The sequence below is a fragment of the Elaeis guineensis genome, chromosome 6 (assembly GCF_000442705.2).
Source record: "Elaeis guineensis isolate ETL-2024a chromosome 6, EG11, whole genome shotgun sequence".
Lineage (NCBI taxonomy): Eukaryota > Viridiplantae > Streptophyta > Magnoliopsida > Arecales > Arecaceae > Elaeis > Elaeis guineensis.
Genome location: NC_025998.2, coordinates 7,592,384 through 7,604,913, shown reverse-complemented (window position 1 = coordinate 7,604,913; position 12,530 = coordinate 7,592,384). Strand labels below are relative to the sequence as shown.

General features: G+C 42.4%; 1 protein-coding gene across 1 annotated transcript; it reads left to right on the top strand.

Annotated features, from left to right (window-relative positions):
* Positions 1-644: 644 nt before the first annotated feature.
* On the top strand, positions 645-3,820 carry LOC105047449 (nuclear pore complex protein NUP35). The gene is made up of 3 exons (XM_073259041.1): positions 645-1,390; positions 2,871-2,982; positions 3,447-3,820. Exons 1-3 carry the CDS (start codon positions 798-800, stop codon positions 3,522-3,524), a joined length of 783 nt encoding a protein of 260 aa, XP_073115142.1. The 5' UTR covers positions 645-797; the 3' UTR covers positions 3,525-3,820.
* Positions 3,821-12,530: the final 8,710 nt, after the last annotated feature.

Below are 12,530 nucleotides of genomic sequence, written 5' to 3'. Positions count from 1 at the left end.
TTCTCAAATCAAATCCTAGGTACCCCCTATTTCCTTCACAAAGTTTGTGACTCGTTGGTCTTAAACACTTAATTGGCTTAAATCTTATATGGTAACCACAAAACAATCTCAATTTGCCAAAACACAATTTGCACAAACGCTCATTGTAAAGCAAACTTTACGTGCCCAACAAGTCGCGCTGGTATTGGCCATTTGAAAATGTATGGCAAGGCTGTTTGTCGGAGTTGCATTTGCCCGTTTCCTTGCGTCGCTTTTACCATCCGATATGAAAATCTATACTTACATACAGTAAAAATAATGGTGTTAGTAAAATTATTTACCTCATATGAAAGGTTAAAATTACTCTTTAATTTTTTTATATTTTTAGATAACTGTTATATCATTTAGGATTATGTTAATTATTTTTAAATTTTTTCCTGATGTGATATTTGAGTTCTATTTAAGGTTTATAGTTTGATTAATAATTTTTTAAATCTTGGATTAAAGTATTGGATAAAATGAAAATTCAGAAAGATAAACATAGATTTTTAAGATTATTAAGTGTAAAACTTACCTCTAATCTCAGAAGAATTTTGTAATTTTTTTTAAAAATATAAGATATAAGGGCACTTAGTCAATTGAATCATATAGCCGCCACTGCGGCATAACTGAGCTTTTCCGACCGCCAGGCTCTTTTGGGGTCTTAGAGAAATGGAAGGCCAAATTTATTTTCCCTCATAAATTCGAAAATTCTCCAACCTCCGTTCCTCTCCAAGTTTTAAGGTTTCAATTCTTGCCGGACGAAGAGTGGATCAAAGATGAGCTTCTCCCCGTTGCCTCGAAGCTCCAAACCCAGGAGGCAATCCCCCTTCCTCCGCGATCTCGCCTCCCCGATCTCCGCCCACCGTGGCGGCCGCGTCGCCACCCCGGGCCAGGCCGTTGCAGTCTCGGCCCTCTGGCGGGAGTTCTTCTCCTCGTCGGACTGCCCTCCACCCCCTGTCTTCACCCTCGACGACCGCGCCGACTTCTCGCCCGAGCCCGCCCTCGCCAGCATCCCGGTCCGGCACGAGGAGCCGGACCCCACCCCTCTGCCCCGGGGCGGCAGCGGCTCCTTTTCCCGCTCCCCATCGCTCTCCTTTCCCTCGGGTTTGAGAATTAGGGCAGAGGTGAATGATTCTGAGGGGAAGAAGGCGGCGCCGCAGAGCCCCGAGAGCTCGAGCTGGATCTACGGGCCGAGGGTAGGAGGTGGAGAGCAAGGCGAGACGGGGACGCGTTCGCCAGTTACTGGAGTGGTCGAGCCAGGAGCGTTGCTCATGCTTCTGCCACCGAGGGAGGTAGCGAGGCCGGAGGTTCAGAAGAGTAGCGGCGTGCCCAATGGAGGGCTTAACGAGGAGTGGGTCACTGTTTTTGGGTATGGCTTCATTTTTTTTTTTTTTTGCCTATTTTGTGTTTCAAGTCTATTTCAATTGGAAATTAATGTAATAGCAGGGTTTGATGATTACAAGTTTAGCTTTACTTATCACATCCTTCTGGTAAGATTGATTTGAAATTAAGCACTGATTGATGATGGGAAATTTAGCTTTATCTGTAACATTCTTTTGCTGAGGTTAAGTAGAATTTAAGTAGATATCAAGTATTAATTAAGTATTACTTGGGATTATTAGAAATTTAGCAATGTACGTGAAATTCTTCTGCTGAGATTAATTATAATTTGAGAGATAAAGAAGGGATTCTACCGGGAGCAACCCGTATAGCCAGGTTAAATTTTATATGTTGTTGAATGCTTGCTTGGAGAGTTGGATTGGTGGACTCTGGATTAGGAATTGTTGATTCCTTCACTTGATGGGACTATGGTTTCAGAAATTGTTGATCAGGTTAGAGGGTGTTCCAGAATTCTATTAATATTGATACATTGGTGTTTCTACTTCTCTACCAGCTTCTCTTGTTGGGCAGTGGGCATATATTGTTTGATTGAGTAATCTCCAGCATTAAATATCAATAAATTGTATCACTGAAGACCTCTCCGATAAAATGTTAAAATGGGCATGGTTCATGTTTAGTAGAGGTCTAGGATTGTCACCCTTCGATAGCATTAGTCATGGTAAGAGCTGCAGTTGTGATCTTTTGTCTGGGTGATTCTGGTTTGGAGGGTATCAGTTTCTCTCTCAATTAAAGTTGGTTATCATCTTCGATTGTATCATAAATTTTATTTCTGTTCCTTGGTCAGAGGGATTTGTTATTTTCCCTGTATAATTTAAGAAGACTGCATGACATTTTTTTATCGTACACTTTCTATGCATCATTATACATCTTCATCTGTCACTTGCCATGTTAATGATTAAAAAAATGCCCAGCCTGGCTTACCCCTTACATGAGTGGCATTGACATAGAGTCCATCCTACTGTAAGCTAAAATATTTTTCTTTTCCTTTTCTTGTGTTGTTAATGCAGTCATTATCTGATTAATATTCATGTGTGGATTTTCCATCCTGGATAACAACAATAAGATAAGTTTATAACCACAACCAAATTAAGTTCCATATTTCTCTTCTTTTGTGGGAGCAGTGCTGGACACAAGCACGTGGTGGTGGACCTGGTGATTGAGGTTGAGGATGCTGCTGCTGTAATTAGTTTCCATGGGGCATTTAAAATGTCTGTTTCTTGAATGGCAAAGACTAACTAATCGTTGAGAAATGAGACTTTTTGAACTAATTTTGAGAAATCAGACATTTTGCACCTTATTCCTGGATAAAATTTTTTGAAGATGCTCGACTGTTATGGGTTAACTAAATCTTGCAATTACTGACTAAACTAATATTTGACATATCTTATTATTTGAACTTATATAGGATCTATGATACTCAATGCTGCTCTTTGTTATTCCCTTTCCAGATTCTCCCCTGGTGATACCAACTTGGTACAATGCGAGTTTGAGGAATGTGGTCCAATATTAAAACATGTCCCTGGTCCAAGGGATGCTAACTGGATACACATTTTATTTCAGGTAATTCTACTGTGTTCTTTTTCGTGTATGATACTTATGATATGTAGATAATATTTCTTAATATAATTTGTTCTCCACTGCTTGAAACAATTAGCTAATAATAATTATGTTTTCATGCAAATTGCTGATCATTATAAGCCACTATTTTATACCTGCAAAGCTGCTTTATTGCAGCAACATAGAGTGCATTTGTTTCTTCAACTTGATTTAGTCACACCAGATGCATAATTGCTTGTGTATGTATCCATCCATGTATGTGCATATGTATAGAGTAAGCATTGTTCCTTTTTTCTGTGCAAAAACATGAATTCTTTCTGTATCTCCACACATGTTAGTAAATCATGCTTAAAGGTGTCCATCATTAGATCATCATTAGCACTTCTTGTTTCTCCTTATAAAAGCTATTGAAAGAAAGAAATGATGTGATTACAATATCTTATTGGTGCATCCTTGGCCTTTCTCAGTTCTTCCACCTTTCTCAGGACTGTCTTATGTTATATCTGGTTCTGTTCTGCATCAAACAATTTGCTGTGCAAGTGTAGAATTGTCTTCATGTCTCTCAGGGAACTAGTTTTGCCACTTGTGAACCAGGATGTTGTGGTGAGCTAGAATATAGCAGTTGTTTTGTACTGCTGCAATGTCGTGTTCTAATTCATACTTATAGTAGTTGGAGCTCCCGATCAAGGTAATTCTACCATTTGCAGAATTCCCCAGTAGATCATAGGTTATTGTTAACTTACCCTTTTATAATATGTTGCTGCTTTTTTGTTGTCATTCTCAATAAGGATTATGTATCAGATTCAGATTAGCATTTCCCATTAAAACGTGAATTCTCTCAGGAGTGCCATTTTCAACATTGATTAATTTTTTTGCTGTTCCTTCCTCTTTTTCTTTCTGGAGCAGAACCCATATGATGCTAGAAAAGCTCTTGGAAAGAATGGGACACAAATAAACAGCATTCTCATGATTGGGGTGAAACTTGTGGAACCTATGCACCAACAATGTCTGACTGAGAAGTGCAACAACATAAATCATGGTGGTTTCATGGTTTCATTTCCCTCAAAGTTGCGCAGTACAAGGAGAACAGCTGCACCAAGTTTATCAGGAGCTCTCTCTTGCTCCTATCATCCCAAGACCAGCACAAATGCTGTATCAGGAGCTCTCTCTTGCTCCTATCAGGAGCTCTTTCTTGGTCTTATAATATCGGGGTAGATCTTCGTTGCCTGACCGACCACCAAGCCTTTTCGACTCTCAGCTGATTATAGGAGGTACACCGACTAAGGTATTGCCGCTCAACCCGACTCGAATTGATGAGTCCCACCTGATAGGCTTGATGCTGACCACCATCATAGACACCCAGTCGACTAAGGACAGCTCATTCTTAGTCAGCATCAAGCTGACTAGAGTTAATGCGCCACCCATAGCCACTTGCACTCAGCGACGCTCGGTTTGTAACTGACTTCATAGTCGGCTCATGGTTGATTATGCCAGTGGACAACGGGATACCTCGACGACTTTATTTTATCGATTACTACAACACAGGCTTCAATCGACTAAGCTGAGGACCGAACATGGCTACCACGTCATTCTGACAGGCCACATCAAAGCATGTCACTCAGACGTCATATCCTAACGGCTAGCAGCGTCTCGTGATGGGATATCACGAATTTATTTAATGCGCCTATAGGATCATTTATAATACCCCATGTGCGGTAGCATCCGCCATCTTCTTATGCCAAATAGAAGATACATTTGTCGTCAGCATTTAAAGACGTCCATGCGATATCGTGAGGCACCGCACGACAGGACATGATTGACATGATCATCTATTCTCTCACCATTTATTTTGCTCCCTCTATAAATAGAAATAAGCAGGGACCCTCCAAGTACGCACACATGCTTACATTATTTTGCAACCTAGAGATTTTGCTGCTCTTATCTCTCAAGCATTTCATTGACTTTGAGTATCGAAGGGTCCTCGTCGGAGCCACCTCTGATGGAATTTTTTGCAGGTCTTCCTTCTCCGACGTCAAGCGGAGTCGAGCATCACCCTTCTTCGATCAACCTCACTGCCCTCGATCTCGACCTTGACTTTGTGTGCCTTCTCCAATGATGGTACACCACCTTCCTGCATTCTCGTCACCTCCCAACAGGAGTAGCTCCTAGTCGGCTCTAAGCCGATTACCAACTACATATCGGAGAAAGACTGCAATAGTTTGGTGTGCCAAGAAGGGAGTGCATCGAGCAGAGAAAAATCTTCTCTCTCAAGAACCTCCATGGCCAAGATAAAGGTGCGAAATGTTTCTGTTGGTTTTGCTCGATGCTAGTCGTAGCATGATGCTTATCACGGCATGACGCACCTTCGACGACCCATGGAGAGCCGAGTGCTCAACGATCATCGATGATGGCAGATCCTTGATTTGCTGCCCTTGTGCAGTAGGTGAAACATTTGTCGGAGGCTATCCAAGGTCTCCAACAGCAACAGCAACAACAGTGCTTGCAAGAGGTCACATCGTATGATGCACCTTTCAGGTGCAGCCACCGACCGCGATCTCCAACCCACCACTTTGTGCGGCACTCCCATCGAGCAAGTTCTCCACCTACCGATGGCCATTGCGTTCGAAGTCTCGGTGTGCTTCGCATGCTGATTTCGACGATCGCTGGTCTCCACGTTCCTCTCGACAAACTCAGCACAAGGGGAAAAGGTCGCAGTCTCCATCTAGATCTTCTTTTGGGAAGGTTCTACCTCAGGTTACTTGCGGCATCTTGATGTGTCACAACAACGACTGGACGAGTTTGATTGAAAACTGAAAGAGATAGATCGCCACTTAGAACGACTCCAGACCAACCATCATGACCCGATCAATGAGTTCGGCATCAGTATGAGTCCGTCTTTCTCAAGATGGATCCTCGATGAATCGATTCTTAATCGGTTCAAAATATCATAAATTGAGCTGTACGACAGCTCCATTGATCCACTTGACCATCTTGAGAGCTATAAAACTCTCATATTTCTACAAGGAGCATTTGATGCCCTTCTCTGCATTGTTTTTCAGTTACACTCCAAAAAATCATGTGAGCGTGGTACTCGAGACTGCAGTTGGAAAACATCAACTCTTTTGAGCAGTTTGAGCAACTATCTGTGGCACATTTCGGTACAAATCAGAAAGTGCCTAGAATCATTAACAGCTTCTTCTCTGTTCGACAGTACGATGGAAAATCTTTGCGAAGTTTGTGGTGCATTTCAACACTGCCACCTGGAGGTCAAGACCTTGACGAGGCGACGGCCATTGCGGCAATGAAGCGGGGACTTCGAAACTCCAAGTTCACCTATTCTCTGGACAAGATGCTTCTCGATCTACGTCGAACTCTTCAAGCGCGTGTAGAAGTACATCCGCATCAAGGAAGCCATGACTAATCGATGCAATTTGAGGAAAAGCCCAAAAGAAGAAGGCAAGAAAAGGAGGAGGCTCCAGGGAGCCTAGTCGGATTCGCACCGAGAAGGAGGCTCTACCTTCTCGACTAAGCTAGAAGCTCAAAAATTTTGTGGGCACGTATGACTCCTATAGCCCTCTGACTACATTCTGATTATAGATTCTTATGGAGATAGAAGGAGAGAATTTTCTTCGTCGACCCCTGTCGATGAAGATGAAATCTCATGATCGAAAGCACTACTGTCGCTTCCATCGTAACCATAGACATGACATAGAGGAGTGTCACCAGCTGAAGAACAAGATTGAGAACCTGATAAGGTGGGGGTATCTCTGAAAGTATGCATGGAAGTGACCTACGTAGCTACCCTCTGATCCACCTCGTCCGAAACTCGAGGAAGAGACTCACGTCCAATTAACAGCGGGCGTGATCAACATGATCTCAACGGGACTGCGACTCCAAGGGCAGATAACTGCGGAAGCACTTCTAAGCACCAGCGGACTGACAATGATATCGTCTTTACAGAAGCGGATTTGCGAGGAGTCCAAACTCCCCATAATGATGCTGTAATTATATCAATGACAATGGCCAACTATGATGTAAAAAGATGTCTTATTGATAATGGAAGTTTCGCTGATGTGATTTTCTATGATTGCTTCTCCCAAATGGGACGACTTTCTGCTAAACTTCTCAAACCAGTCAATGTTCCTTTAGTTGGATTTACAGGTAACTCGATCAAAATAGAGGACGAGATTGAACTTTCTATCATAGTCGGGCAATCACTTCAACAGTCGATCGTTCACCTTAATTTTCTTGTAGTTTGGGTCCCATCCGCCTACAACATCATCTTAGGATGGTCCAAATTGAATGCGCTTCGAGTGGTTGTCTCAACTTACTATCTACTCGTGCAGTTTCCAACAAGGAACGGACCTTGCGAGAAGCGAGGAGATCAACAGTTGGTCCGACAATGCTACTTAACCACTTTTAATGGAAGAAGACCAGCTGAGACTCTCCTCATCGATGATGGACTGGATCACAGAGAAGTCGACAGCCGAGGAGAACTCGCAAAGCAGCTCTACCAATTCACCTATATAATGGAGATCCGATTAGAACCATTCAAGTCGGATCTTCACGAAGCAAGGAACTGCAGAAGAAATTGATTAATTTTCTAAGAAGAAACGCCAACATCTTCGCTTGGTCTGCCTCAAACATGTTAAGCATCCCTTCAGAAGTTATTGTCCATCGATTAAATGTCGATCTCGACCACAAACCGATGAGATAAAAAAAAAGTTTCGCTTCTAAGCGACAGAAGACCATCAATAAAGAGGTTGACAAACTACTAGCAGCCGACTTCATCCATGAAGCGACCTACCCAGATTGGCTCACGAATGTCGTGATGGTCAAAAAGACAAATGGTAAATGGTGGATCTGCATCGACTATAGCGACTTGAATAAAGTCTGTCCTAAGGATAGTTTTTCGCTCCCACAAATAGATCAACTAGTCGATGCGATGTCGGGACATCAACTGCGCAGCTTTATGGATGCCTTCTCCGACTTCTATCAGATGCGGATGGCACAAGGATAAGGAGAAGATGGCATTTATCATCGACAAGATCTATACTGCTACAAAGTCATGCTCTTTAGCCTCAAAAATATCGGAGCAACATATCAAAGACTGATCAACAAAGTATTTAAAGATCAAATTGGATGCAGCATGGAGATCTACATCGATGACATGCTCGTGAAAAGTACTAAAGTTGCTCTCCATATCAACGACATGGCTGAAGCTTTTGACACCTTGAGGAAGCACCAATAAAATTGAATCCGACTAAATATACCTTTGACATCACATCAGAGAAGTTTCTCGGCTTTATGGTGACAAAAAAAGGCATCAAGGCCAACTCCAAAAATATCAAGACGGTTCTCGACATGAAGTCTTCAAATTTTCGAAAGGACATTTGGAGATTGGTAGGATGTATCGCATCCACCGGTTCATCTCCAAGTCTACAGAGTGATGCCTTCCCTTTTTCAAGATCCTCGGTAGATAAAGGACTTCATCTGGATGGAGAAATGTCAAAAATCCTTCGATGAGTTGAAGCAGTATCTTAGCTCTCTTTCGCTCCTGCAAAGTCTAGCACTGATGACGAATTACTCTTGTACGTATCGATAACTTTTGAAGCCATCAGCTCGGTGCTAGTCTGAGAAGAAGATAAAGTGTAGAGGCCCATCTACTACACAAGCTGGGTGCTACACAATGTTGAGACAAGATATTCTCGATTGAAAAGGTCGTCTTCGCAATTATAACAATATTCAATGATTATGGATTTATTTTCAGGCTCATTCGATGAAAGTTTTGACTGACCTCCCTTGAGGACTGTGCTTCACAGATCGGACACTTCAGGGAGTATGACGAAGTGGACGGTTGAACTCATCGAGTTCGACCTTTCTTTTGTCCAAGAACTTTGATGAAGTTCAGATTCTCACAGACTTTATTATCAAGTGCACCCAAACTAACAACGACCAAGTCAGAGATAACTCTCCAGAGGACACTTAAGAATCCACATGGATTCTACACGTAGATGGAGCCTCAAAAGCTCAAGGATACGGTACAAGCCTGATTTTGATCAATATTGACGGGATGGTGACGAGTATGCTCTTCAATTTGGCTTCAAGCTTCAAACAATCAAGTGGAGTACGAAGCCTTAATAGTTGGGCTTAAGATCGCTAAAGATCTCGATGTGAAGTACCTATGGGTATTCATCGACTCGCAACTCGTCGTCGAATAGTCCTGAGGAGAATATATGGCCCGAGATCTATTCTTTCCAGGTATCTACAAAAGCTTAAATCTCTACAATTGTATTTTGCTATTTTGAGATTTTTCACATCTCTCGCTCTGAGATGTCTAAGCCGACTGTCTATCTCGTCTCGCTATCTTTGATTGCACGAGCTTGAAAAAATCTTCATCGAGCATCTCGAGAGTCCGAGCATTAACTCAGAGAAAGAAGTTTACCAAGTCCAAGTCGGACATAAGCCGAGTTGGATTGACCCGTTCATCAAATTCTTGATGGATGGAATCTTGCTGGCTGATCCTATTAAGGCATGCTGACTAAAAAGATTGGCAACTCGATATGTGATCATTGACGATCAACTCTATAGAAGGTCAGTGTCTCTACCCTTGCTCAAGTATCTCCGACCTTCCAAGGTCGACTATACACTTTGAGAGGTGCATGAAGATATTTGTAGCAACCACTTGGGGGGCAAGTCGCTGTCCTACAAAATCTTCTGATAAGGATACTATTGGCCAACCATGCAGAAGGATGCTATGACTTGGTGCAGAAATGTAACCAGTGTCAAAGATTCATCAACATTCAGAGACTTCCGTCCCACCACCTTACGGTCATTTCGACACTCTGGCCTTTCGACCAATGGGGTGTTGACTTACTCGATCCATTCCGCCTGCTAGTGGACAAAGGAGATTTTTCATAGTGGCCATCGACTATTCACTAAGTAGATCGAAATCGAACAATTGGTGCAGATAAGGAGCAGAAGACTATCATTTTCTATGAAAATCCATCATCTATCGATTCGGTCTACCTCGAGTGATCATCACCAACAACGGCGACAGTTCAACAATACCAAATTTGAAAAATTCTATGTGAAGTATCATATTATCCATAGGCTTATTTCAGTCGGACATCCTCAATCCAATAGGAAAGCTGAGGTGATCAACAAGATGATTCTCCAAGGCCGAAGACTAGAATCATTCAAGATAAAGGAAGTTGGGTTGACAAGCTTCACAGTGTCCTATGGTCTTATCGAACAACTACTCAGATCCCGATGGAGAGATTCCATTCAAGTTAGCATTCGGGACTAAAGTTATAATTCTAGTTGAAATCAGCTTACCTTCAACTTGAATGAAACACTACAAGGAATCGACCAATTCGGATAAAAGACGAGCTGACTTGGATTTTCTCGAGGAAACTTGGGAACGAGCTTGACTAAGAATGGCTTCTACTAACAAAGGGTAGCTCGATATTACGACTCCGAGTCAAATCAAAAATCTTCCAAATGGAGGACTTAGTCCTCAGAAGGCAAAAATCTCCAAATCCACTGAGCAAGGGAAGCTGTCTCCAAACTGAAAAGGTCCCTACAGAATCTCGACAGTCCTCCGATCTGGGGCCTATAAAATTGAGAATCTGGACGACATCGAAATCCCTCGAACTTGGAATATTGAGAATTACGGGTGTATTATCAATAAGAATGCCTTTATCAATAAAAAGATTTTTTTTTCTGTAAATTTGTGCCTTATAGTTCAAATTCTCGGAGAACTGTGACATGACCACTCTCTTATCGGCTTGTACCTGACGAAGCGCTAGTCAGCTCATACTCGACTAACAAGCCAAGAGTAGGCCGTTCCTAACAATGGGTGGATCCCTCAACTGTGAGCGCACCTGTTGAAAGCTGCAGCATTAAGTTGAATGCAGGATCTAGGTGAAATCATTACGTTAATCGACTAATGTCGGATTATCGGAGCCGCATGGTTTGACAACCGCCATCGCGCTTGCAACGGTCCAAGCGCCATAAGCACAAAGATTGCAATTCGTCATATGATCCGATGAAAATAAATTATGATAAGTCAGCTCAACACGACTGGCCAAAGATCTACTGATCCTAACAAAAATCACTTCTGAATTCCTATTTAATGGACAATCTATGGTGAACGATCTACGACTGTGACTTTAGTCTGATCGAGTTTACCTACAAAAAAAAATCGACTACACGACTTTGTGAATTTTCTCAAGTTCGTTAATTCGGCTCCCACCTACTCGGTTTGGCTGCTCCCTACCGACTATTTTGCTTTATTATTGACTACAAGATTTGAAAGATTTTATCAAATCTTTTAGTTCGATTGTGACTTGCTCGGTCTATCATCTTCAACTGACTGCATTGCTTATTATCGACTTCATTACTTAGCAATTTTATAAAAAAATTGCTAGATGAATAAAGAAGAAAGACATGCATAGGGATCAAGTCGGATAATGCAAGGAGATGATAGTTTCATTTTATTTGAAAAAATTATTACAAAATAAGGAGAAAAGTCATGACAGGAAATTGAAAAGAGCACAAAAAAATCTAAGAAGTCGGTTGGGGATGGTCCTTCTCGGCCTCCGCTTCCTCATTACTCGATTCGTTCGATTCCTTATCGGCTTGAATGGAGCTCAAGTCTACCTTGGGCATGGGATGGCAGACCTGCTTCTTACGTTCCAAGAATCTGAGTTTGTACGCATCTGCACCGGCTTCAGCTAGCTCATCCTCGTACTCCTTGAAATTTCGAAACTCGATCAATGTCCGAGAAGCAGCTTCTTGGGCCTGAGTGTTGGCCGCTATCAATTTTTCTTGTAGATTGGTGGCGGTCTTCTCAGATTCCTTGGCGCCCCCTCGGCTTCCTTGATAGCATTCTAGGCCTCCTTGGAGCCTTCATCAACTTCAGCATCCTTTCCTTCTCCTCAGTGACGGTGCTCTCAGCCGACTCCATCTCCTTCTGATAGTCGGCCTTCAGCTTCTCAAACTCCTTCTCTTTCCTCTACTGAGTTATTAAATTCACCAATTTGGCCTGTAACAGAGATATTTTCTCTCTACTCTTCTTTCGCTCCTTAGCAGCTCAGAGGAGCTCATCAGAAACCTTAGCCCATGTATGAGCGGTCTGGGCCTGATCCTCCAAATCGTGGTTGACCTGAGTAGACTTGATCAACCCTTCTGACAAAACTGTAGTGTCGTGGATTATCTACAAAACAAAAATAGAATGGCTAAGTCATCTACTCTGGCAAAAGTAATTTGGAAAGGAACCGAATAAAAAAATTGAATACTTACCTCGATCAACGATATGTAAGCGTTTGACTGAATTTTTGAGATTGGGTGCACCTTCCTGACTTCCAGTCTGTGGGAAGTATGATCATTCTCGCCAACTCCCCAGCAAGTCGAAGGTCTTGAAATGCCTGATCAGTGGCTTTGAAGCGCATCTCGATTGCAACAGTCGGCTCTCCAGAAGGCATGTCTAGACCATAGTCCATGGTGAAAGTGGAGAGTATCGATTCCTTACCTTTGTCGATATCCTT

Excerpts from the sequence above, each read along its gene's own strand:
- LOC105047449 (XM_073259041.1), top strand. The coding sequence starts at position 798 with ATGAGCTTCTCCCCGTTGCCTCGAAGCTCCAAACCCAGGAGGCAATCC. Across the intron at positions 1,391-2,870 it reads GAGTGGGTCACTGTTTTTGG|ATTCTCCCCTGGTGATACCA; the intron begins GTATGGCTTCAT and ends TTCCCTTTCCAG. Across the intron at positions 2,983-3,446 it reads GGATACACATTTTATTTCAG|TTCTTCCACCTTTCTCAGGA; the intron begins GTAATTCTACTG and ends GGCCTTTCTCAG.